Raw genomic sequence first — 27,523 nt, 5'->3', positions numbered from 1 at the left:
TCTGCAAAGAGTGTCATTTACTGGGAAATGATTAGGGGTGGCAAAAATCTGAGCAGGAAATACAGGCCCCTGTGATACGCTGATTGTACAGAGATACCAACACTTAGAGGGAGTGTGGACATTATCCAGAGCAACTTCTGAGCAAGTCACAAAAATGAGAAGTTTTGAGTGTTTCCTCCACTCATCCTCCCATGGTGAGCTCCATGTCCTCTTTCTTCCTACTGTAGCAATGTCTGCCACTACCAGTCACTTATGAGTGGCTATAATTATGGCCTTGAGATAGCGGGGCCCTTTGGTTTTCATAGTGTGGCAGATCCTATGACTCCCTGAACCTACTTTCTTTACATTTGTCAGCCCCCTCATCTCAGCCTTTATTGGTTGAGGCTTTCAATGACAGAATTTATTAGGTGATGCTGCCCTCTTGTGGAAAACGTAACCTTTACATATGGACTACCCTGGGCATGTTATAAGAAATCAATTCCCTCTTGCTTAGTACAAATTTTTCCTCAAAATTTATAAAAAAGCTCTTAGCACATAAAATAAATGTGATTTCCATGAAGTTTGTGAATGTGTAGCCTAGCATTTTATACAAAGGTAGAAGGCCTTTGGTTTGAGTAAGCAATCAACTGACTAAGACCCAATACTAAGATTTAGGTCTGGGCGTGAGTCTTTTTGGGATGAATATGAAGAGAAGGAACTTGAGAAAATAGCCTATTCTGAGAAGCCAGCTCAGCTCTTCCTCCTGTGTTGCCTTTTAGATAATGGTCTATAAACCAGAAATCTAGGTGTCACCGTCAACGCTTCCTGGCCTCACCTCCTTGAGTCCAAATAATTCCAAGTCTTGATATTTCGAACCTGCTATAAACCTCTATTGCCTTTGTCTTAATCTAATCGCTCGTGATTTCTGACCTGCACTATTTAAAGAGCTTTCCCACTGGCTTCTCAGCTTTCAGTCTCATCTTTTCCCAATCAATCCATTCTCCAAATAGGCATCTGAGCATGTCACTTCTCTATTTGAAAAATACAAATCAGAAACAGTAACCATGCAGGATCAGGTGGATCTTAAGAGATTCAGTTTATATTGATAGAAGATACAAACCATATTGAAGTTACTCTACTTATGAACCATTTTTTCTGCAAAAATGGAATCTAAATATGTAAAGAAAAAACTGTTAGCAATACCAAAGAAAAATGATAGAAACGTCTGTATGGGAGACTTTCACAGAATCTAAGTATGACAATAAAGTAGACCTGAAAAAAAGTACTTAGAAGATTTGGGAAACATAATTCATTAGACCTAATTAATAAATTTCATAAATTTTATTTGATAGGCAGTGCATGTATCCTCTTTTCAAATATTCAGAAAACAGTTTTTAAAATGATCATATGCCACAAAGAAAACCTTTATAAACTCTTAAAAGTAGAAATTACATTGGCCTTGTTTTCTGATGATAATGTACACTTACAAATTGAAAACCAAATTTAAATAAGTCTTCAACTACTTTAGTATTTCAGAAAACATTTATATGCATCTATTAGCCCAAAGAAACACTAGAAGACTAATAAAAAATAACAAAAATGAGATCATGACTCATCAAAACTTTAAGAACAGTATTCAAAAGTAAATTCAAAACTTTATTTTATTATTAAAAATGAAGAATGGAATTGCATGATTAAGAATCCAATATGATACGAAATCAAGGGCTAGATTTTTAGGGGGAGAATGAATTAAATAGATAACCCTTTACCAATTTAATCAAGGAAACAAAGATCAGTTATAAATAAAATGTAAATGATAAATGGAATATAACAACAAAGAAGGTTTCTTAAGTTAAAGGCACACTACCATAACTATACCTTAATAAATTTGAAAATCTCAGAGAAATTAAAAGTATCCATAAAATGTTAAATGGCAAAAATCATTGAGAAATAGAAAACTAAATGGACATGTAACAGTAGAAACATTGAGAGCAATTATCAAAAGACAAACTTTTAAAAATACTTTAGGGCCAGATGTTTTTATCAGCAAATTCCTTCACCTTTTCTAGGAATAGGCAAGTTTAATTCTATAAGTATATTATAGAATTGAAAATGTTACAGTTATTCACATTGTTTTTGAAACTACCATCACTCTGATACCAAAACTTGACAGATTGCTCTAAGAATATTTTATCCAATTTTTGAATTTAGATGCAAAAACATATAAATGAAATTTTATGAAATCTAATTCAATAATATATATAAGACAATAACAATCCATTACAAGTGTTAAAAATAATTTTTAAAAAGGTAAGATCTTGACTCTCATACAGATATAAAAATGAACATATGTTAAAGATTTTATTTAACTCATTAATGAGGAAACTGTAAGGTGTTAAAACCAGCTCAAAGGAGAAGCCAAAGAAGCACAAATTTAATTTAAAGGTAACAAAAGACCATGAAAACTAATCAGAAGTTATATGAAGAAATATATCCCATTCACAATAGCAACCAAACTCAGAATACTTCAGAAATGCCCTTAAAAGGAAATATACATGAAAAAATAAGATGTATATGAAGAAATTACAAAACTCTACATAAAGAAGAAATGTGTATAAGTAATTTTTGATGGTATAGGTAAAGTCTTAGGGATCTGTATTAAGTGATTTTAAAAAGCAAAAACACAATTTAACAATACGTTCCTGTGTCCTGGTTTAGCCATGCTCTCCATAGACAGCTTTCAAGCCATCATTCCTCCATCCTCATACAAGATCCTTTTGCTTTTGAAGTTCAAACAAGCAGGCGTTATCATTCTCATTTCCTTACCAATGTCACCTGTCAGCCTGTAGGTCATTGTCTCACTTCCATTGCTTAAAATTTTTATTTATTTTTAAAATTGACACATAATAGGTATACATATTCATTTTAATTAACATAATAATTATGCATATTTATGAATAGTAATCATATTAGGGTAATTAGCACATGTATCATCTCAAACATTTATCATTTCTTTGTATTGGGAACATTCTATATCCTCTCTTCTAGCTATTTGAAAATATATATTAGTGTTAACTATAGTCATCCTACAGTGCTATAGAACACTAGAACTTATTTCTCCTACCAACCTGTAATTTTGTATCCTTTAACAAATCTCTCCCTATCCCTCCCTTCCTACTGCCCTTACCAGTCTATAGTAACCACTACCCTACTCTTTACTTCTATGAGATCAGCTTTCTAAACTTCTGCATATGAGTGAGAACATACAGTGTTTAACTTTCTGTTCCTGGTATATTTCATTTCATATAATATCCTCTAGGCTCATTGATATTACTGCAAATAACAGGATTTTGTTCTTTTTTTATGGTTGAATAAATACTCCATTTTGTATATATATCACATTTTCTTTATTCATCTGTTGTTGGACACTTGGATTGATTCCATATCTTGGCTATTGTGAATAGTGCTGCAATAAATATTGGGGGTTACAGATATCTTCAACATGCATATTTCCTGTTATTTGGATAAATATCCAGTAGTAAATAGAACAAAATAATCTTAAAATTTATAGGGAACCACAAAAGACCTTGAATAGCCAAAGTAATCCTGAACAAAATGGACAAAGCTGGAGGCATCACACTACCAGATTTCAAACTGTACTGCAAAGCTATAGTAAACAAAGCAGCATGGATTTGGCATAAAAATAAACACACAGACCAATGAAACAGAATAAATAACCCAGAAAATAATCCATATAGCTATGGTCACTGGTTTTCCACAAAGGCACAAAGAACATTCATTGGGGAAAAGACAGTCTCTTCAATAAATAGTGCTAGGGAAACTAGATGTCCATATGCAGAAGAATGAAACTAGACCCCATTTTCTCACCGTATACAAAAATCAACTCAAAATGGATTAAATACCTAAATGAAAATAGTCTCAAGGTATACATCCAATAAAGGGTTAATAACCAGAATCTCGAAAGAACTCAAGCAAATCATCAAAGAAAAACTCAAACAACCACATCAAAAAGTGGGCAAAATACATGAACAGCGACTTTTCAAAAGAAAATAAACAAATGGCCAAAAAGCATATGAAAAAATGCTCAATGTCACTAATCATAAGGAAAATGCAAATTAAAACCACAATGAGATACTACCTTACCCTTGTTAGAATAGGTTTTCTTAAACAGTTCAAAAACAATGGATGCTGGTGTGGATGCAGAGAGAAAGGAACACTTATACACTGTTAGTGGGATTGCCAATTAGTATAACCTCTATGGAAAATAATATACAGATACCTCAAAAAACTAAAAGTAGACCTATTTGATCCAGCCATCCCACTACTGGGTATTTACTCAAAGGAAAAGAAGTCATTTTATCAAAAAGACACCTGCACTCCAATGTTTATAGCAGCACAATTTACAATTGCAAATTTGTGGAAACAACCCAAGTGCCCATCAATACATGAGTGGATTAATAAAATGTGGTAGACGTATACCATGGAATACTACTCAACTACAAAAAACAATGGTGATCTAGCACCTCTTATATTATCCTGGATAGAGCTTGAGCTCATCCTTCAAAGTGAGGTACCACAAGAATGGAAAAACAAGCACTATATTTACTCGCCATCAAATTGGTACTAATTGATCAACACTAAGGTGCTAACATGGAGGTAATATTCACTGGGTGCTGGTCAGGTGGGAGTGGGTAGGGTGGGCAAACTCACAACTAATGGATGTGGAGCACACTGTTTGGGAGAAGGGCACACTTATAGCCCTGGTTTGTGTGAGGCAAAGGCATGATATGTAACCAAAATGTTTGTACCTCCATAATATTCTGAAATTTAAAAAATGGGCAAATTATCTGAACAGACATTTCTTGAAAGAAAACATGCAAATTTGCATACAAACCTGTAGTAGTTCTATAAATAGCTGCATTTTACATCTTAATGACTAATACTAAAAATCAAATTTTGATCAATCATGTTAGTAGAGGAAGTTTATTAACTTTGTCTTTTCCCATAAATAAGGATATTACAAAATCATTGGGAAATTAAGAGGCAATGAAAGTATATGCAGTAAAAAATTCAGAGAAAAAATAGTATCATAAATGTATGTCTGGCACTTAATAAAATATTGTTACTTTTCTGGATTTTTTTATATATGTGGTATTTGATAGCTTTTTAAGAGTTTGTAATTTGTTTTGATTTATTTTCTTATTATAAATATATATTCACTTTCATATCTAAAACAATACATACCAATGGTCAACAAATATATGAAAAAATGTTCAACATCACTAAACGTCAGGGAAATGCAAATCAAACCACAATGAGACCTTAACTACATCATCTCACCTCAGTTAGAATGGCTATTATCAAAAAGACAAAAAAATAACAAATTCTGGTAAGGATGCAGATAAAAGGGAATTCTCATACACTGTTGGTAGGAATGCAAACTAGTGTAGCCACTATGGAGACCAGTGTGGAGGTTCCTCAGAAAAAACTACAAATAGAACTACTATATGATCCCACTTCCATTTTATACTTTGGCACTGGTTTCACAGTTAACTTCCCTACCCCAATTCCAGGTGTCATGCTGAAAAATTTTTATCCTTACAGAGGATCACATACTTTATAGTCTTAGGGATCCTTGATCTTAACTTCATTGATGGACCCTTCTGTATCAGCAGCTGGGTCCTGCAACCTGACTGTACCATGAACCTTGCCAACCTTTCAGTCAACAAATATTTATAGACTATTTGACCTATGCTGGAGTCGGGTGATTCAATCACGAACAACATAGGTGTGGTCCCTGCACTCATGGACCCCTGACTCCTCAAGTGTTTCTCCGTCATGGTTCCTCATCTGAGTCACAGAATACAGAAAATAATTTGTGACCATTATTTCACCTTTTCTAAGGATAATACATAACTAGGAGCATTCTAGGTGCCTAAGAGAGATGTTAATTCATTACATAGCATATAATAGATGCTTTAGGGTCAAGGTTCTCAATGGTGAGCATCTCTTAGGAACTTGTTAGAAATGCAAATTACTGGACACCACCATAGACCTACTGAATGAACACTCTGGGGGTGGTTTACAGCAATGTGTGTTAACAAGCTTTCCAAGTGAGAAGCTTACAGTTTGCCCTTGAGGCATTAGGGCTTAATTCTCAGGAATCAATTGAGAAAGAGTAAATTCAACTCTTTGATGAGAATCTCTTTTCCTTTTAGCTTTCTCATACCCCATTATCTTTATATGTGTTATTCAATATCATTAAGCCCTTACGCTTCATGTTCTCCTATTCTATTGGTCTCCTTCTAACCCCCATGGCTGATGACTCTTCTTATTCTACTCATTTAATCTGAGCTACCCCATTCACTCATGGTTTTAACTACCATGGTAATGACTGCATCTCTAGTTCTAATCTCTCCCCTAAAATCAGAACCTGTACAGCAGCCTGATAGAAATCCCCACAGGAAAAACCAACATAAAATTAAAATGCAGTGTACATAAATCTGATTTCACTATCTAGCCTGTAAAACCCTCTCCCCTGCCAGTGGCAGTTGGTGGTACCATTATCCACCCAGCTATCCAAGCAAGAAACCTAAGAGTCGTTCTTGACTCCTTTCTCTCCATCACAAAGCTGTGCTGCTGATTTAACATTTTAGATACTTCCAGAATCCATCCTCTTCTCTCCATTTCCACTGTCACTGATCTGGTTCAGGCCCTCATCATCTCTCCCCAGACTATTTTGGTAGCCTCTCAGCTGCCTCAGATCTGTCTGCTGAAGTGTTGCCACAGAGATGAACCTAAAACATAGATTCAATTATATTAGTCCTCTGCTTAAAACTTGTCAGTGGCCTTCAGTGTCCAGAGGTGTACTATCTAAGACATTTTATATCCTCATCCCTATTCACACCTGCACCTTCATCTAGCACTCTTTGTTTTTTATGTTGGAATATAACCATACCTCAAGAATATCAGGCTGCTTATCAACTCTGTGATTGTTTATTCTCTCCTTTCCCCTGGAGCATCCTTTTCCTTTTCTTTCCCTGGCTGGCACTTGCTTTCACATTAACATTCACATCCTTTAAGACTAAACCTTGGTGTTGTTGTTGCTAGGATTCCATCCTTGATGCCTTGAGTTGACTTAGGTGGCCTTTCTTTGGCTCCCATAGAACTCTACCCTTTATTGTACTGTATTCAAATAATCTATTTTTATATTTATTTTTACCACTAGACTAGACCAGAGGTTGGCAAACTATAGTCTGTTGGCTAATCCAGCCCATGGCCTGCTTTTTGTATGGCCTGCTACCTAAGTGTTTTTTAAATATATTGTTTAAATGGTTGGGCAGGGGAAGAAGAACAGTATTTCATGATACGTCAAATTATATGAAACTCAAATGTAAGTGTCCTTAAATCAACTTTTGTTGGAATAGAACCATATCTATTCATTCATGCACTATGCTGCTCTCATACTAACATGGCAAGTTGAGTAGTTGTGACAGAGAAGCCTAAAATATTTATTATTTGGCTCCATACAGAAAAAAGCCTTCTGACTCTTGGACTAGAGCCATGAGGGGAGGGGCTACTCCTTATTTATTACCATGTCCTCAGAACCTAGTACACCGTATGGTCCATGGGGAGGACTCAGGATTTTTTTTAACCCATCTGATATAGCGAAGTAGGACCTATGAGTAACTGCTTCATTTGATAGTTATATTTTTCATGGTAACCTAAATTGGCATATGACATTGCATTCTGTCTCTTATGAGTATGGTTATTTGTGAGACTGGTTTTTTTTTTTAATTTTTGATTTTTTTATTTGAGAAAATTATAGGGGTACAAACATTTTGGTTACATGTTATGACTTTGCCACATCCCAACCATGATTTGAGGCATGCCCTTTCCCCACCTGCAACACTCACCGCGTCCATTAGTTGTGAGTTTACCCACCCCAAACTCCCCACCCCCAAAGAATATATCTACTGTGTGAGCACCTTGGTGTTGATCAGTCAGTGCCAGTTTGATGGCGAGTACACATGGACTGCAAATTAGTGCAACCTTTGTGGAAAAGAATTTGGAGATACCTCAAAGAGATACATACAAGTATAACTACCATTTGATCCAGCAATAGCACTATTAGGCATCTACCCAAAGGAACAAAACTCATTCTAAAATAAAGACATCTGCACTCAAATGTTTATGGCAGCACAATTCACTATAGCAAGGATGTGGAAACAACCCAAGTGATACTATTTTTAAGTAACTGATCAACTCTGAGTACACTGACCTAAAAGCAAAAAATCTTATTTTTATTATGTGAACCTGGTATCCAGATCTTGGACCAGCATAAAGATTATGAAAAGGAATTGCTGTATTTTGGGGCCTTGTCCAGACCACCTTCCAACCTCCCTAGCTGTCCCCTCTTTGTCCTCATAATAATCCTTCCATCTACAATTAAGTGGAAGGGGTTAAAACTTGTTAAAACCGAAGTTGTCCTATCATGTATTAATACATCAGGACTAGGAAGATCTGCACAGTTAGCACAGTGTTGGTGAAGTCCTGGAAAGGTAAGAGATAGAAAAATCTAAGTAATATGATAAAGCAGGGGTGAGTAAACTATTATCTGTGGTCAAATCCAGCCTGACATTTGTTTATGCAAATAGCATTTTATTGGAACACACGCGTGCTCGTCTATCTATGTGCTGTCTATAGCCGATTTTATACCACTACCACAAAGTTGAGTAGTTGCAACAGACACCACATATGATCTACAAAGCCTAAAATATTTACTACCTGGCCCTTTACAGAATAAATTTGCTGGCCCCTGGTGTAAACCATCCTCCAAAAAAAGATAAAGAACTTGAGACTGTATCTCAAGGTTAAAGAGATTGAAAGAGAACTATCATCGTCTAGACATGAGAATGAATCAAAAATCACAGAATATTTAAACCAATAAACATGGTAGGCAAACTGATGAGTTTTGAGATTCAATTACTCTTTTGAATTTGGGCAATGATTTGGTTGGCATAGGGCAAAATGAATGGTATTTGGGTTCACACAAGTATATGTTTGCTTGCTTCCTTCTACTCACAAGATATTTATTAAGTGCTACTATCACCTAGATACTGACTTAGCTTCTGGGGATACCATAGAATATAAAACAGACACATTCTCTGCCCAAATAGAGCTTATAATCTGTCATGTTTTATCCTGGAATGACCTCGTATCCAGAGCTGGGATGACCCCCTACTAGTTGTGTGACTTTGAGCAAGTTTATGTAACCTCTTTTAGTCATTCTTTTCCTATCTGTGTTACAAAAACAGTAATGTCGCTTTTGCAAGTTTGTTGTAAGGATTAACTGAAATTATATACACATATTGTATTTTTTAAGTCAAAGAATATTTGAGTGCAACTATGTGCGAAGCATTCTTTCAGATATTTGTGATATATCAGTTGATACAAAAGATTTAAAGAAAAACTTGCCCCCACGTAAACTACCTGTTAGGTAAATATATGAAGGTACCTGAAATAGAGTAGGCATTTACTAACTGTTCTTTTCCTTTGCTTGAGTAAATAAAAGGAAGGCAGTGCTTACACTTCAGTACTGCTTTTACCAGGGAGTACAATGCTTAAAACTTCATTACACAAATTTCATTTTAATGGCTAGCACATTTGACAATGTAGGTCAAGTGTTATTATCAATTACATAGTACTTTCACAATTGTAAATCACAATAATCATGAGGTTGGATGGCTCAAGTTGTGAAAAACAACTAGTTTCAAAATGCTTTACTTCTCTTTTCTTTATTTTTTTAAATTTCAGCATATTATGGGGTTACAAATTTTAAGGATTCAAATAACGCCCTTTCCCCTCCTCCCCCCACAAGTCTGACATTCCAGAGTGACCATCCCCCAGACGGTGCACATCTCACTCATTATGAATGTATATACCCACACGCTTCCTCCCTCTCACCCATGAATGTATATACCCGCACGCTTCCCCCCTCTCACCTGCCCAATACCCAAGTACTGTACTTCCTATGTGTCCACTTAGGTGCTGCTCAGTTAATAGCAGTTTGCTAGTGAGTATATGCGGTGCTTGTTTTCCATTCTTGGGATACTTCACTTAGTATAATGGGTTCCAGCTCTAACCAGGAAAATAGAAGGTGTGCTATATCACCGTTGTTTCCTTAGAGCTGAATAGTACTCCATGGTATACATATACCACATTTTATAAGTCCATTCATGGATTGATGAGCACTTGGGTTGTTTCTACATCTTTGCAATTATGATTTGTGCTGCTATAAACATTCGAGTGCAGATGTCTTTTTTGTAGAGTGTCATTGGATCTTTTGGGTAGATGCCCAGTAATGGGATTGCTGGATCAAATGCTAGATCTACTTGTATCACTTTAAGGTATCTCCATATTGCTTTCCAAAGAGGTTGAACTAGTTTGCAGTCCCACCAGCTGTGTGGGAGTGTACTTATCTCTCTGCATCCATGTCAACATTTATTGTTTGGGGACTTTTTGATAAAGGCCATTTTCACTGGAGTTAAGTGATATCTCATTGTAGTTTTTATTTGCATTTCCCTGATGAATAGAGATGTTGAGCATTTTTTTCATATGTTTGTTGGCCATTCTACTGTCTTCTTTTAAAAAAATTCTGTTCATGTCTTTTGCCCACTTCTTGATAGGGTTGTTTGATTTTTTCTTGCTGTTTTTCATGACGTCTATGTATATTCTAGTTATCAGCCCCTTATCAGATGTGTAGGATGCGAAAATTTTCTCTTATACTGTAGGTTATCTGTTTACTTTCATGACTATTTCTTTGGCTGTACAGAAGCATTTTAGGTTGATCATGTCCCATTTATTTATTTTTATTGCTGCTGTGATTGCCTTTGGGGTCTTCTTCATAAATTCTTTGCCTAGGCCGATGTCTAGGAGAGTGTTTCCAACATTTTCCTCTAGAATTCTGAGAGTTTCATACCTTAGGTTTAAGTCTGTTTTCCAGCGTGAGTTTATTTTTGTGAGAGGTGAAAGGTGTAGATCCTGCTTTAACTTTCTACAAGTGACTGTCCAGTTTTCCCAGCATCATTTATTGAAAAGCGATTCTTTTCCCCAGTGTATGTTTTTGTCTGCTTTGTCAAAGATTACATGCCTATATGTGGATGAGGAATCTCAGATCTGTTCCACTGGTCAACATACCTATTTTTGTGCCAATACCAGGTTGATTTAATTACTACAGCTTTGTAGTATAGTTTGATATCTGGCATGTTAATACCTCCCATTTTGTTTTTATTGCGTAGAATTGCTTTTGATATGTTGGGTCTTCTCTGGTTCCAAACGAAGCGTAAAATTATTTTTTTCTGTATCTGTGAAGAATGATGATAGGATTTTAATAGGTATTGCATTGAATCTGTAGATCAGTTTGAGTAGTATAGACATTTTAATGATGTTGAGTCTGCCAACCCATGAGCATGGTATGGATTTCCATCTGTTTACATCCTCTGCTATTTACTTCCTCAGTGTTTCATAGTAGTTTTCTTTTTTTGTTGTTGTTGCATCCTTTCCTGGTTTTGGTATTAGAGTTATATTTGCTTCATAAAAGGTGTTGGGGAGGTTTCCATTCTTCTCGATGTCGTGGAATAATTTCTGCAAGATAGGCACCAGTTCTTCTTTTTAAGTGTGGTAAAATTCAGGTGTGAAAACATCTGGGCTTGGATTTTTCTTTTTGGGGAGATTTTTAATTGCTGTTTTTATTTTATCTCTTGATATTGGTCTGTTCAGAAATTCTATTTCTTCCTGGTTGAGCCTATGGAGGCTGTGTGCTTCTAGAAATTTGTCCATTATGGATTTGCTGTTAATCAATTTGCTTAGATCCAGTAAGGTTTGCTTTATGAATCTGGATGCACCTAAGTTGGGTGCATATATATTTAAGATTGTTATCTCTTCTTGATGAACTGTGCCCTTCACCATTATATAATGACCCTCTTTGTATTTCACTACTTTTGTTGGTTTAAAAAGTAAATCATCTGAGATTAGAACTGCAACGCCAGCCTTCTTTTTGCTTCTGCTTGCTTGGAATACTGATCTCCAACCCTTTACTTTTAGTCTATATGCATCCTTGGAGGTTAGATGTGTTTCCTGAAGACAGAAGATACTTTGCCTGTATTTTCTTACCCATTCAGCCAGCCTATGTCTGTTGATTGGGGAGTTTAAGGCATTCACATTTATTGAGAGAACTGATAGGTGTGGCAGATTACTGTTCATTCTGTTGGCTTGGATGTTGTTGCTTTGATTTCTCTCTTGAGCCATTGTAATAACTGGCCTTTAATCTTTAGGTTTTGGTTGTTTTTATATTCGTGAGTTTTAATATGGTGTTCCGTGCGTAACACTGTTTTGAATATTTCTTGTATGGCTGGTCTTGCCTTGGTGAATTCCCTGAGACTTTGCTTATCTGAGAATGTCTTAATTTATCCTTCCTATATAAAGCTTACTTTGTTAGGGTACAAGATTCTCGGCTGGGTGTTATTTTGTTTCTAAAGAGTGAGAATGTGGCCCCCGTCTCTCCTTGCTTGTTTTGTTTCAGTTGAGTAATCTGGGGTTATTCGCATCGGTTTTGCTTTGTATGTAACTTGCTTCTTTCTCCTTACAGCTTGTAGGAGAGTCTCTTTTGTTGATATTTTTGGTCAGTTTGATGACTACATGCTGTGGTGTTTTCCTATTTGCATTGTATCTCCCAAGATTACTTTTGGCCTCTTTTATTTCTAATTCTAAGTTACTGGTTAGACCTGGAAACATTTCCTCAATTATTTCTTCAAATAGCTTATCCAGCCCTTGGGTTTTTTCTTCCTCTTTCTCCAGAATCCAGTCGACCTTCAGGTTATTTTTCTTCGTATAATCCCACAATTCTTGTAAGCTTTGCTCATGTCTCCTTTTTTTTCTGCTCTAACTCTGTGATTAACTTATTTGATTTGAAGGTGTTGTCTTCAATCTCTGAGAATTCTTTCTTATGTTTGGTTCACCCTATTTTTCAGGCTTTCCACTGTGTTTTGTATTTCCCTGGATAAATTCTTCATTTCCAGGATATCGGATTGATTCTTCTTCAAGATCTCAATTTCCTTAGTGAATCTTTGTTCCAATTCCTGTATATTCTTTGTAGTTTCCTTGTGTTGGTTATCCATTTTTTCTTGCATATCATTGAGCTTTCTTACAATCCAATTTTGGAATTCTTCTTCTGTCATTTTAGTGTTTTGGGTTTGTTCCGTCTCCATTTCTTGAGAGCTGGTGTATCTCCTATAGGGAGTGTTTTTGGTTTGATTTTTTGAATATTCAGATATTTTATGCTGGGCTCTCCCCATCTGGATCCATTGATCGTGCTCAGGCATCCTCTCTTCTGTAGTTTCTTGATCAGCCACTGGGAGGAACCTTCCACCACACTTGGAAGGTTCCCCTGCTGGGAAGGGTTGCTTGTGGAGCCTACCCCTGACCGGGAAGGAGATACAGTCCCAGTTTTTGGTTCAACTGGGTGACCTAAGCTACTCTGGGAAGCAAAGTCTTTTATACTGCGTGCTTATACACTACACAGGCCTAGTGAGTTCTCCCTAGATCTTGGGGAGAGTGGGTTTTCTTGTCTCACCCAGCCTCCAGGGGTGGAACCTACCACTTTCTGCAGGAGAGATGCAGGCTAGGAGGAGGAAGTATCTCCCCAGTCTGCCCTCCACTCCAGCACCCCATTGGCTGTGGCTCCCGTTGGCGATATTTCTCTCAGCAGTTTGTTGATCGAGCCAGGCCTGGCCAGCCGATTGCAGATTGTGTAGGGGCGGAATTTGCCAGGAGAGTCTCTAGGCTGGGCAGGGGAGTGGGGCTTGCCCACTGCACCGTATGGCTGCTGGGCTGTGGACCTCCTAAATGGTGACCCGTAGCCTCCTCTATGCCGCCTGTCCCACTGCCTGTTCAACCATAGCCCTTGCTCTTATTGATCCACCCTGTGCAGTCATATTCACCTGAGGCAGTTACAGCTTAGAGTCCCCAACTTAGTGAACAACTCTGTAGGGCTGGCCCCGCTGGTTACCAGAGGCAAGACGTCTAACTCCCTCCCCTATCAGCTCAGTTCAGTTTCCTCCCATATTGGAGGCGTTCTAGCGCTGGGCTCAGGGGAGTTCACGGTGCTTTCCACCAATGACGGCACTCTCCAGCACCCTCTTCTCCTGCTGTGATTTCACACCAATTTCTGACAGGTTCCTGGCTGGGTGGGTGTGGAGGTCAATGGGGAAGCAAGGAGTTCTCTTGTGGTCTGATCCCACTTCACCCCCTGGCCTGGTGGGCCGGCGCCCTCCCACACACCCTATTGTTTGTTTTGCACTCTCCAGAGAACGTGATCTTATCTCCCGATCACCTTGTTTTTCCTTTTTTGAGAGAGTCCTGTGCTGCACCTCTGTGGATTCTTGATGCTGTCCTTGTAGTGGGGAGATCCACTCGTGTGTGGGAGACCAAGATCTATGTCTCCTTCTCTGGGAGCAGGAATCCAGGGGGTTACCTTACTCTACCATTTTCCTTCCATCCTACTTTTCTTTTCTTAAATGCGCCTCTTTGCCTTTTCTTTATTGTTCCTTGACCTAGACACTTTTTGACAACTCTCTGGTAAACCAAAGACTGGCCATATACCAAGTCAAGCTCCAATGAAAGGAAAATGTATTGTTAGAGCTAAAAGAAGCCTCTGTCACCACTCTACTTGATGAGCCCATTTTATAGGTGAGAAAACTAAGGCCTAGAATGAGGAAGGGCTTTCCTAAGGCCACACAACTAGGAAGTGACAGAGGTAGGACTAGAACTGGCCACTTCTGCTTACCAGTCAAGCTAGCTTTCCATGGTTTCTGGAATGTCTCACATTTTCTGTCTCTAAGAAGCCTGTCTGCACTTGAGGGAAATATTTCCTTCGTATACCTACAGCAAGTTTGTGCTTTTCCTCCGCCAATTCATCTTTTATGAATTGATCCACTTCCATGGTTTTCACGTCTCTCCTGTATATAGGAGACTTCCAGATCTCTCTCCCTCGCTTCCTCTTCTTCCTGAGCTTTAGAATACCATGCCAAAGTGTGCTTTATACCCCATTCAACACCTGAATGTCCCGATATCTCTATTGTCTTATGGTGCCTTTTTCATCCTTTATGTCAACCTCACAATTATAGAATCCTCTTAAATTCCCTGTTCTAGCCTCAATAGTCCCCAAGTCCTTACTGAGCTCCCTCTGCAGTATTTCTAATTTCCATCTCATCAGTCTCCTTTGCCTTCTTCCTGCTACTGCCAGGGACACATTACCTCTTTTCTGGATGCCCTCCAACCCATTCTCTGCACTTCTGCCAAAGTAATCTTCCTAAAGTACATCTCTGTATTTATTTCAATCAGCAATAATTGTACTTTGGGGAAACCTCATGAGTTATGAGGTCTCTATTGTGCTTAGCCTGAGTTATGTCATTCCCTTTCTCAAAAAAGTTCTAATTGCTTTCAGAAATAAGCCAAAAATACTTCATCTCAGAATTCAAGACCCTGTATAGATGGGACTAAGTGACTTTTTTCTACCCTTATCTGTATGAAACCCAAAAGGGTATATATTAAAAGAGTTTATCTCCTTATTTGGACTTACCTGATTCTTTTTCCTGTGTCCTGGACCTCATTCCCCTCTACTTCCTTAAGGGTCTTGCACTTTTAATTTCCACTCTCCCTTTTATGTGTATTGTGAGCCTGTTGTCCTTCTCTTTGCCCTAGTTCCTTACCTAATCTACAAACCAGCTCAGATCTCTCCCATCTTGAAAATAACCTTTCCCAGACCTATGGTCATCCTTAGGTATTGATTGCCCTTTCCTTTTTCTTTCACAGCTAAACTACTTTGAAAAGTTGTCTTCAGTAACTATTTCTTTTTTTTTTTTTCTCAATAAGGCTTTAATTTCTCCTCCCAGTTGGACACATGCTTAACATGGCCCTCACTACTCAGAAACCACTTCTACCCCTTTTGCTTTCTTCTTCTTCTTCTTCTTTTTGATGGTGTCACTGTCCCCCTCTCCAGGCTCGCCCCCACTCTCTAGGGTAGCTTTGGCCTTCTTGTCCTTCTTATTCTTCTTCTTTTCCTTCTTGATCAATTGAGGAGCCGCTGGAGGAGTCTCATCGCTTTCACTCTCACTTTCTCACTTCCGCTTTGGGGCTTTTACTACTTCAGCAACTACCTGTGGGACTTTTACCATTTCGGCAACTACCATTGGAGCTTTTACTGCTTCAGCAACCACTTCTCTCTTGGTAGAATCACTGTAATCAACATACTCCTGCTTCCAGGTGTCAGGTGTGCTGTCTGTAGGTTTGCCAGGCTTGTCCAGAAGGCCCTGCTTGATCATCAGCCTCTTCTGACTTGCCTTTGGACCCAATCCCCACTTCCGAGGGTAAGTATCTCTCTCCATGATCACTCTTTTGATCTTGGCTACTATACCATGGTCACAGGTAGAGATCACTGCCGTAGTCATTAATGCAATAGCCATGCAGATCGCTTCCCCTTTGGTGGTGATGACCACAATCTCCTGATTGACCTCAATGCCATCCTCGTATCGGAGAACACCTGGAAGCATGATCTTGGCCCCATAGCAAATAGCATTCACTGCACTGTCTTTCATAACCAGCCTTTTATGAGATGTCAACAGCTTTGCCAAAGGGTAAACAACCCGCCGCAGGTAACTCTCATCCTTGTGGTTATCGTATAGCCACTGGGCATCAAGCACGTCATGCATCGTCACCATGTGGTCCTTCTCACTCATGACTCCAGAACGAACTCTCCGAAGTTCCTGCATCTGACCACCAACTCTCAATAATAAACCAAGATGCACACACAATGTCCGAATGTAGGTGCCAGCCTCACAACTCACCCAAAAGATTCCTAATCTTCTTTCAGGATCGTATTCAATCATTTTGCTCTCGTAGATTGTTCTCACTCGAAGCTGCCTCTTTACTGCAGCAATAAGTGGGGGTCGCTGGAACAGGGCACCAGTCAGAGTTTCTAGGGCCCTAGAAAGCTGGGTACCCCCTTCAATAGCATTGTGCAGCCAGACAATTCCCACATACTCTTTGCCTGCACTCTGTTGTGATTTCACCAACCGAGTGGCTCGTTCTATGCACACAATTAAACATCCAGTCACCTTGGGATCCAGAGTACCACTGTGTCCTGTCTTCTCCACCCTAAGTATTCGTCGAATCCAGGCTACCACCTCATGGGAAGAGGGGTTAGAGGGTTTGTCAAGATTAATGAAACCTGTCCTGATATAGTCCCCAATCTCTCTCTTCAGAGGATTTGAACCTGAAGGAAGAGGTGTATAGTGTGCTGTCCTCACATTCAGCTTATCGAAATTCTTTAGCAACAGGGGCCACTGAGATGTGTCCAACTGAGCAACTTTGGATTCAGGTTTGATAAGAAATTCTTCAGCATGTTGTATTTCAGCGACATCTTCTTCTGGTAGTGACTTTCGGTCCTTTTTCTTCTTATGCTTCTTTGGCAAAATAACTACTTCCGCATCCGCCATGTTACTCTTGTCTTCAGTAACTATTTCTACTCTTTCATCTTCCATTCACAAGTACAACTCATAACAATCTAACTTTGTCCCCTACCACATCCCTCAAGTAACTCTAGTCAGAGTTACCAGTGACCTATTAATTATTTAAAGCAATGAATTCCTTTCAGTTCCTATCATACTTCACCTCTGTATTGAAGTCCTAGGGCTGCCATAATAAAGAACCACAAAGTGGGTGTCTTAAAGCAACAGAAATGTTCTCAGAGTTCAGGAGACTAGAAGTCTGAAATCAAGGTGTTGGCAGGGCCCTGCTCCCTCTGAAGGCTCTAGGGAACAATCCTTCCTTTCCTCTTCTAGCTTTTGGTGGTTACCTGTCTCCATGTCTGTGTGTCTGTATGGCGTTCTTATAAGGTTACCAGCCATTGGGTTTAGGGCCCACCTTAGTGCAGTCTGACCTCATATTAACTAATTACAATTGCAATGACCATACCTCTAAATAGGGCTGCATTCTAAGGTTCTGGGTGGACATGAATTTTGAGGGGACACCATTCAACCCAGTGCAACCTCTCATCAGCACTTAACACTATTGAACACTACTTCCTTCTCACATTTTCCTCTTCTTTAGCTCCAGTAATACTATTCTTCCCCTAGTTTTTATTGCTCTCTTGTCTCTTCCCTTTTTAAGGTTCCTCTTCCACCGCTTTCCCCTTAAGTATTAATATTCTCTAAAGTTCTGCACAAGTTTCTCTACTCTTATCACACTATATATTCTGGGTGATTTAATTCCTTCCATGGCTTAATTTAGCATTTCAAACTTCTAAATCTCTCACTCCATCCCATACCGCTCTCCCATACATCATACTTCTTTCAGTATATCTTCATTTGTAGGCCCCTACAGGTATCTCCGAAACTCCACCTGTATACTTTAAACCCATTAACTTCCACCTCTGAACCCTGATAAAATCTGCTTCTCCTCCAGTGTAATTCTATCAAAGTGAATAGTTCACAGTGAACCGAGTTTTCTCAAGTCCTCATTTATATATTTAATTGATCAAGTCTAGGCCATTTTTTGCCTGGTGAAAATGTCTCAAATTTCTCCTCTCTTGCTTGTTTGCTGCAACAGTCTCTCAACTAGATTATCTACCTCTAGTCTTGCCATGCTGCCTACCTCCTGAATTTATTCTGCACATTGAAAGCAGAGTCATCTTTTAATATGTAAATCTGGTCATGAAACCCTTACTCACCAAAACCCTTCAAGGATCCTTACTGTGTTCAGGATAAAATCCAAACTCCTTAACATTGTTGAACAGGACCCCTAAAATATAACTGCCGTTTATGTCCACCATCTCCACACAAGCTTGCACTTTATGTTATGGCCACATTCAATTGCTTATACTTCCCCAGTTATAACATATCCTTTCATATCTCTTTGCCTTTTCTCATTCTGCTCCTTCTTCCCAGAATGACAACTGCCTCCTCCTCTTCTTTGCTTAGCTAACTCTTACTAAACACTCAAGACTTGACCTGAGGTTTACCACTTTCAAGAAGCTTTCCTTAGATATTTCATTCACGGACTGTATTAAGCCTTATCTCATAAACAACATCCTATGATTTCCTCTATCTAGAATTGCAACAGCTTGTTTACTTGTCTGTTTCCACATATAAATTTTGGGCAGTGCCCATGTGCTGTTCATCCTTGTATCTCTAGTATAGCCATTGTAGTGCTTACCAGGGTTACATGCTCTATAATCATTGAATAGCTAATTGAGTTGAATGAATGTGTGTCACATGAGGGCAAGGAGGTTCATTACAGTCAGTACTAGAGGCCAAGAATACCAGGGATGTTGGACTTTCAGGCATCCAAATACTTGAAAGTTGAAGTGGTGGATTCAGTAAAGAAAAGAGATATGAGTCAAAGAGGAGTCCAAGGTTTCTTATTAAAGAGACTGGATAGAGTTATAAGTTACAGATGCTAGTTATAGGAAATAGCATTTATTGGGTACCTACTGAGTACTGAGCATTTGATCAGGTACTTTATATACATTATATCAGAAGGAAGGAAAATAATGATATAGTTTTAGAAATGTGGAGTTTAAAGCATCTGTAAGAGATCCAAGTAGAAATTCCCAATAGGCAGTAGTAACTATTGTTCTTGTGTACAAGAAAAAAATAAGGACTCAGTAATTAGGCTGAGAGTTATTTGGATAGATAGTAATCGAAGCCATTGGAATGGATGGGATCTTCCATAAACAGTATTATAAAGAGTAAGAAAAGTGCATTAGGGGCCATATCCTGGGGGACATTTTTTATGAGCTAAACACAGGGAAAAGAACCATTCATTCATTCATATGACAAATATCTAGTAGGGCCACACCCTGTGCCAGGTACTGTTGTGGGAACTCAAGAGATAGTAGTGAACAAAATAGTCCTTTCCCTCATGGAGATGGTATCCGAGTGGAGATGGGAGAAGTAGACAATAATCACAAATAAGCAAACATATTATGTAATATCAGTTAGTGATAAGTGCTATAAAGAAAAATAAGGCAAAGTAAGGGCATATAAAATGACTAAATGTGGGTGTCATTGGTGCAGCAGGGGCAGGGGAGACTTTAGCTAATTTAAGGAAGGCCTCGCTGAAGATATTTGAACCAAGAATTAAATGATGAGAAAGAGGCAGCCACATAAAGATCTGAGAAGAGCATTCTAGCAGAAGGATATCAAGTTTAAAGGCCCTTAAATGGGGACATACACAATGTATTCAAGAGTCAGAAAGAAAGCTGTTGAAACTGGAGTATAGTAAGCAAAAGAAGCATGAAGGGAGATGAAGTTGTAGTCAGGGATACAATCACATAGAGTCTTGTAGGCTTTAGTAAGAAGTTAAAATGTATTCTAATTGTTAGAGGGCTCTAAGAAGGACAGTGGTTTGAATGGTTTTGGACTTGGAAATGATCACCCTAGCTGCTGTATGGTAAGCAGACTGTAGGGGGGCAGAGAGGAAGCAGGAACACTTGTTAGGAGGCTAATTGGAATAGTTCAGGCAAGAGATGGTGATGGGTTGGATTTCGATTTTAGTAATGGGAATGGTGAAAAGTGGTTGGATTTAGGATTTGTTTGGGAAGACTTGCTGACGGATGAGGTGTGAGTTGGGCAGGGTTGTCGTAGGGAATGGGTAAGTAGAGAATAAAATGTTCACTGGTTTTGGCCTGAATAACTGGATGGTACCAGTTACCGAGGCGGGATAGACCAGAGGAGGAGCAAGTTTGATGGGTGGTGGGAAGAAGTAGGAAACAAATATCTTGATTTTGCAAATGTTAACTTTGTACATGTAATGAGATGCCTGTTGGACAGCTACATTGTAATGTTAAATAAGAAGTTAGATGAAGAGTCTAGAGTTCAGAAAATAGGTCAAGGTTGAATATATAAATTTTGGAGTCAGCCTCTGATAATTAAAGTCTTGATACGAGGTGGGATCACTAATGAGTTAATTGTAGACAGCAAAGAAGAGAGGTCCTTGGACTGAGCCGTGGGATACTCCAATATTTAGAGATAGGGCAGGTGAAGAGCAACCAAAAGAATAAGCTGAGAAAAAGTGGCCAGGGAGGTAGGAGAAAAACCCAAAGAGAGTGGTGGCCCACAGTGCAAATGAAGAAACTGATTCAAGAAAGAGGGAGTGGTCATCTGTGTCAAATGTTGGTGAAACATCAGTTCTGAGAACTAACTGTTGATTTGGCAATATGAAGGTCATTAGCAACCTTGACAATGGAATGTTAGAGACAAAAACCCAATGGATTGTTTCATAAAATAATGGGAGGTGAAGAAGTGAAGACAATAAGTCTTTCTAGGAGATTAGTTGTAAAGGGATGCAGAAAAATGGAGTATTATCTGGAAGGACAATTGGGATAAACATACAGTTTTTATTTGCCAATTAATAAAATTTATTTTAAAAAGAAAGGAATAAGTTCTAGTGTCTGATAGCACAGCCCGGTGACTATAGTTACCTATAATTTATTGTATATTTTAAAATAGCTACAAGAGAAGATTTGGAATGTTCTCAACATGAATAAATGATAAATGTTTGAGGTGGTGGGTATCCCAGTTATCCTGGTTTGATCATTATATATTGTACCTATGTATCAAAATATCACATGTACCCAAAAAATGTATAATTATTATATAAGAACTAAAAATGCATGCACACAAAACAATATGTTTTGAAAGGATATATTCAATAAAAGTATATATATATGTATATATATATATATATATATATATATATATATATATAAATACAAAAAAAGAAAGGGAACTTTTAAACCAAGAATATTAAATATCTGATTTAATAATGCTGGTAATGGAAATAATTCAGTAGCAAAAAGGAAATTGATGGTATAGAAAACAAGGGATAATTGCAGCAGCAAGGTCCTTGGGGGAGATCAGAGCATGAGTGGGGGGGTGGCTATCGAACTTTGATAAGAATAATGATAAGGCCGGGCGCGGTGGCTCACGCCTGTAATCCTAGCAATCTGGAAGGCCGAGGCGGGAGGATTGCTCAGGGTCAGGAGTTCAAAACCAGCCTGAGCAAGAATGAGACCCCGTCTCTACTATAAATAGAAAGAAATTAATTGGCCAACTAATACATATAGAAAAAATTAGCTGGGCATGGTGGCACATGCCTGTAGTCCCAGCTACTCAGGAGGCTGAGGCAGCAGGATCGCTTGAGCCCAGGAGTTTGAGGTTGCTGTGAGCTAGGCTGACATCACAGCACTCACTCTAACCTGAGCAACAAAGTGAGACTCTGTCTCAAAAAAAAGAATAATGATAAGTCATCCATATTAACAGGAGATAAGGTAAAGTGGGTTAGTGCTGCAGTGATGGAAAGAAGAGAAAGTTCTCATCTCAATGCTTCTCTTTTAAAACCAAATATAAGGAGAAGCCATCAGCTGAGAGTGAAGAGAGAAATGGGGTGTAAAAAAGACAAAGAAAGAGCAATCAGAGAAGTAGGAGGAGACATACAGGAAAGGGATGTCATGGAATCCAAGACCAAGGAGAGGAATTCAAGAAAAAGCTAAAAAAAAAAAAAAAAAAAAAGAAAGAAAAAAAAGAAAAAAGAAAAAACTGTCCATGGAGCAATAGTGTTAAATACTCTTGTGTTAAAGTCAAATGAATCTTGAATGGAGACTATATTTTATTTTCACCATATTATGGGGGTACAAATTTTAAGGTTTCAAATAATGCCCTTACCCCCTCCCCCCACAAGTCTGAGCTTCAAGTGTGACCATCCCCCAGATGGTGCACATCTCACCCATTATGTATGTATATACCCGCCCCCTCCTTCCCCTCCCACCTGCCCATTACCCATTTAATGTAATTCCTATGCGTCCACTTAGGTGCTGATCAGTTAATACCAATTTGCTGGTGAGTAAATGTGGTGCCTGTTTTTCCATTCTTGGGATACTTCACTTAGGATATGGGTTCCAGCTCTATCCAAGAAAATACAAGAGGTGCTATAACACTGTTGTTTCTTAGAGCTGAATAGTACTCAATGGTATACATATACCACATTTTATTAATCCACTCATGAAATGATGGGCATTTGGGTTGTTTGCACAGCTTTGCAATTGTGAATTGTGCTGCTATAAACATTCAAATGCAGGTGTCTTTTTTGTAGAGTGTCATTTGATCTTTTGGGTAGATGCCCAGTAATGGGATTGCTGAATCAAATGGTAGATCTACTTATATCACTTTAAGGTATCTCCATATTGCTTTCCATAGAGGTTGAACTAGTTTGCAGTCCCACCAGCAGTGTAGGAGTGTTCCTATCTCTCTGCATCCATGCCAACATCTATTGTTTTGGGCCATTCTTACTGGAAATAAGTCATAACTCATTGTGATTTTGATTTGCATTTCCCTGATGATTAGAGATGTTGAGCATTTTTTCATATGTTTGTTGGCCATTATTCTGTCTTCTTTTGAAAAATGTCTATTCATGTTCTTTCCCCACTTTTTGATAGGGTTGTTTGATTTTTTTCTTGCTGATTTTCATGAGTTCTAAATAGATTTTTGTTATCAGCCCCTTATCAGATGGGTAGGATGCGAAAATTTTCTCCCATTCTGTGGGTTGTCTGTTTGCTTTCATGACTGTTTCGTTGGCTGTGCAGAAGCATTTCAGTTTGATCATGTCCCATTTATTTATTTTTGTTGCTGCTGTGATTGCCTTTGGGTTCTTCTTCATAAATTCTTACCCTAGGCCAGTGACTAGAAGAGTGTTTCCAATATTTACCTCTAGAATTCTAATAGTTTAATACCTTAGGTTTAAGTCTGTTACCCAGCGTGAGTTGATTTTTGGAAGAGGTGAAAGGCGTGGATCCTGCTTCAGCCTTCTACATGTGGCTATCCAGTTTTTCCAGCATCATTTATTGAAAAGGGAGTCTTTTCCCCAGTGTATGTTGTTGTCTGCTTTGTTGAAGATTAGAGGGCTATATGAGGATGGTTTTATTCAGAGTTCTCAGTTCTGTTCCATTGGTCAATATTCCTATTTTTGTGCCAATACCAAATTGATTTAATTACTACTGCTTTGTAGTATAGTTTGAAATCTGGCATATTGATACCTCCCATTTTGTTTTTATTGCCTAGAATTGCTTTTGATATACGGGGTCTTCTCTGGTTCCAAATGAAGTGTAAAATTATTTTTTCTATATCTGTGAAGAATGATGTTGGGATATCAATAGGTATTGCATTGAATCTGTAGATCAATTTGGTTAGTATAGACATTTTAACAATTTGGAGTCTGCCTACCCACGAGTATGGTATGGATTTCCATCTGTTTACATCCTCTGCTATTTCCTTCCTCAGTGTTTCATAGTTCTCCCTGTATAAGTCTTTTACCTCCTTGTTTAAGTATATTCCTAGGTACATTATTTTCTTTGTTGCTATTGTGAAGAGTATTGAGTCTCTGATTTGGTTCTCAATTTGATTGTTGTTGACATATATCAATGCCTTTGATTTCTGTCTATTGATTTTTTATCCTGAGACTTTACTTAATTCATTTATCAATTACAGGAGTCTCTTGATTGAATCCTTGGAATTTTATAAATATAATATCATATCATCAGCAAACAGTGAAAGTTTGATCTCTTTTGTCCCAATTTGGATACATTTAATTCCACTTTCGTGTCTGATTGCTATAGTAAGGACTTTCAGCATTATGTTTAATAGAAGTGGAGATAGTGTGTAACCTTGCCTGGTTCCAGTTCTAAGTGGGAATGCTTTCAATTTTTCCCCATTCAGTATGATAGTGGCTATGGGTCTGTCGTATATGGCTTGTATCATTTTTAAGTATGTCCCTTCTATGCCTATTTTATTAAGTGTTCTTATCATGAAAGGGTGTTGAAATTTGTCAAAAGCTTTTTTGCATCTGTTGAAAGAATCATGTGGTCTTTGTTTTTGCTTCTGTTTATGTGATGAATTACATTTATATATTTGTGTATGTTGAACCATCTCTGCATCCCTGGGATGAAACCCACTTGGTCATGATTATTATTTTCTTGATAAGGATCTGGATTCGGTTAGCTAGGATTTTTTTGAAATTTTTGCATCTATATTCATTAAGGATATTGGTCTGTAGTTTTCTTTTTTTATTACATCCTTTCCTCATTGTGGTATAAGGGTTACAAGTTCGCTTCATAAAAGGTGTTGGGGAGGTTTCCATTCTTCTCGATGTTGTGGAATAATTTCTGCAAGATAGGCACCAGTTCTTCTTTATAAGTGTGGTAAAATTCAGGTGTGAAAGCATCTGGGCTGGGACTTTTCTTTTTAGGAAGATTTGTAATTGCCATTTCTATTTAGGCTCTTGATATTGGTCTGTTCAGGAATTCTATTTCTTCCTGGTTGAGCCTAGGGAGGCTGTGTGTTTCTCGAAATTTGTCCATTTCCTCCTCATTTTCAAGTTTGTGTGCATAAAGTTTTTGTAGTATTTGTAAATTATATCTTGTATCTCCTTGGGATCAGTTGTGATATCTCCTTTTTGTTCCTAATGGAGCTTATTAGAGATTTCCTTTTCTGCTTTTCGTTAGTCTAGCCAAAGGCATGTCAAATTTGTTAATTTTTTCGAAGAACCAACTTTTTGTTTTATTAATCTTCTGTATGATTTCCCTGTTGTCAATTTCATTTAGTTCTGATTTGATCTTGTTAATTTCACTTCTGCTGGGTTTTGGGTTCGTTTGTTCTTCTTTTTCCAGCTTTGAGTCGATTCATTAAATTGTCTATTTGTGATCTTTTTGGCTTTGGGTTATAGGCATTTATCGAGATAAACTTTCTTCTCAGTACTGCTTTAGCTGTGTCCCAGAAGATTTGATAACTTGTCTCTCCATTGTCATTTTGTTCAAAGAATTTTTTTATTTCCATCTTGATTTCTTCATTTATGAAGGAATCATTTAGTAAGAGGTTGTTTAATTTCCATATTTTTGTGTAGAAATGTGAGTTTCTGTTAGGATTGATTTATACTTTTATTCCACTGTGATCCCGAGAAGATACATTGTATGATTTCTATACTTTTAAATTTTTGATACTTGCTTTGTGTCCTAGGATATTGTCTATCTTAGAGAATGTCCCATGAGCTTATGAGAAGAATGCATATTCAGTGGATTTTGGGTAGAATGTCCTGTAAATGTCAATCAGGCCCAATTGTTCTAGAGTTTTATTTAAGTCCATTATTTCTTTATTATTTTTTCTTTCTTTAAAGGATCTGTCCTGTGCAGTCAGTGAGGTGTTAAAATACCTGGTTATTGGGTATATACAACCACAACGAGTAAGATGTGCAATGTTTGGGGAATGGACATGCTTGAAGCTCTTACTTAAGGGGGGAGGGGTGCATGGGCAATGTAAGTAACCTTAACACTTGTACCCCCATAATACGCTAAAATAAAAAATATAAAATAAAAATCCCTGGTTATTATGGGGTTGCTGTTAATCAATTTGCTTAGATCCAGTAAGGTTTGCTTTATGAATCTGGGTGCACATAAGTTGGGTGCATATATATTTAAAATTGTTATGTCATCTTGTTGAACTCTACCCTTCACCATTATATAATGATCCTCTTTTTCTTTCACTACTTATTTTTGGTTTAAAAACTAAATCATCTGAGATCAGAACCCTCCCTATCTCGCTGAACCCTCCCTATCTCTGGCTGATTTTTTTTCGTATGGTACACAGGGTCCTCTCTTCTATAGTTTCTTGATCTGCCACTGGGGGGAACTCTTCCACCACACTTTGGAGGCTACTCCTGATGGGAGGGGTTACTTGTGGAGCCTGTTGTGGGCACTTATTAGGGATTTGTTCCTTGACCACTGCCCTGATTGTTGGCCACTGACCAGGGGAAGAGATCCAATCCCAGCATTTTGATCAACTGGGTGACCTAAACTGGTCTGGAATGCAAGGTCATTTGGCTGCCAGCTATTGATCTATGCATAGGCTCATCAGGGATTCACCATAGATCAGGGGGAGAGTGGCTTTTCTTGTCTCACCCCACCTCCAGGGGTGGAGCCTACCACTTTCCACAGGATAGATCCTGGTTAGGCGGAGGTAGCTCCCCAGTCTGCCCTGCACCCCATGCCCCAGTGGCTGTAACTCCCCTTGGCTTTAGCCTTCTCAGCACTAGAGTTCAGAGTTCATTGATCGAGCCAGGCCTGGCCAGCCCATCTCAGATTGTGTAAGGGTGGAATTTGTCAATAGAGTCTCTAGACTGGGGGAGGGGATCTGCCTGCCACACTGTATCACACCATGGTGGCTGGGCTGTGGACCCCCTCAGTGGTGACCACTTGCCCACTCACAGGGTACCAGCACTGGGTGTGACTGTTTAGGAGGTGGCAGGTGCCGGGTTGGGGATTTGGTTCATCAGGACGCTCCGTTGCCTCCTCTATGCCTCCTTCCCACCGACTCATGCCTGTTCAGCCATCTTTCTTGCTCTTACTGACTGACCCTCG

At 38.4% G+C, this 27,523-nt stretch overlaps 2 protein-coding genes across 3 annotated transcripts in view; one reads left to right on the top strand and one right to left on the bottom strand.

The window, feature by feature from the left end:
- The window catches only part of SHROOM4 (shroom family member 4), a 274,200-nt gene that overhangs the window by 166,724 nt on the left and 79,953 nt on the right, over positions 1-27,523 (top strand). The gene's annotated exons all lie outside the window — the stretch shown is intronic.
- Positions 15,936-17,557, bottom strand: LOC105864333 (H/ACA ribonucleoprotein complex subunit DKC1). Its single transcript, XM_012752178.3, has one exon. It carries the CDS (start codon positions 17,553-17,555, stop codon positions 16,179-16,181), a length of 1,377 nt encoding a protein of 458 aa, XP_012607632.2. The 5' UTR covers positions 17,556-17,557; the 3' UTR covers positions 15,936-16,178.

Source organism: Microcebus murinus, chromosome X (genome assembly GCF_040939455.1).
Source record: "Microcebus murinus isolate Inina chromosome X, M.murinus_Inina_mat1.0, whole genome shotgun sequence".
Taxonomy (NCBI): Eukaryota; Metazoa; Chordata; class Mammalia; order Primates; family Cheirogaleidae; genus Microcebus; species Microcebus murinus.
Note: the sequence above shows the minus strand (reverse complement) of the source record. Positions and strands in the feature narration are given on the sequence as shown.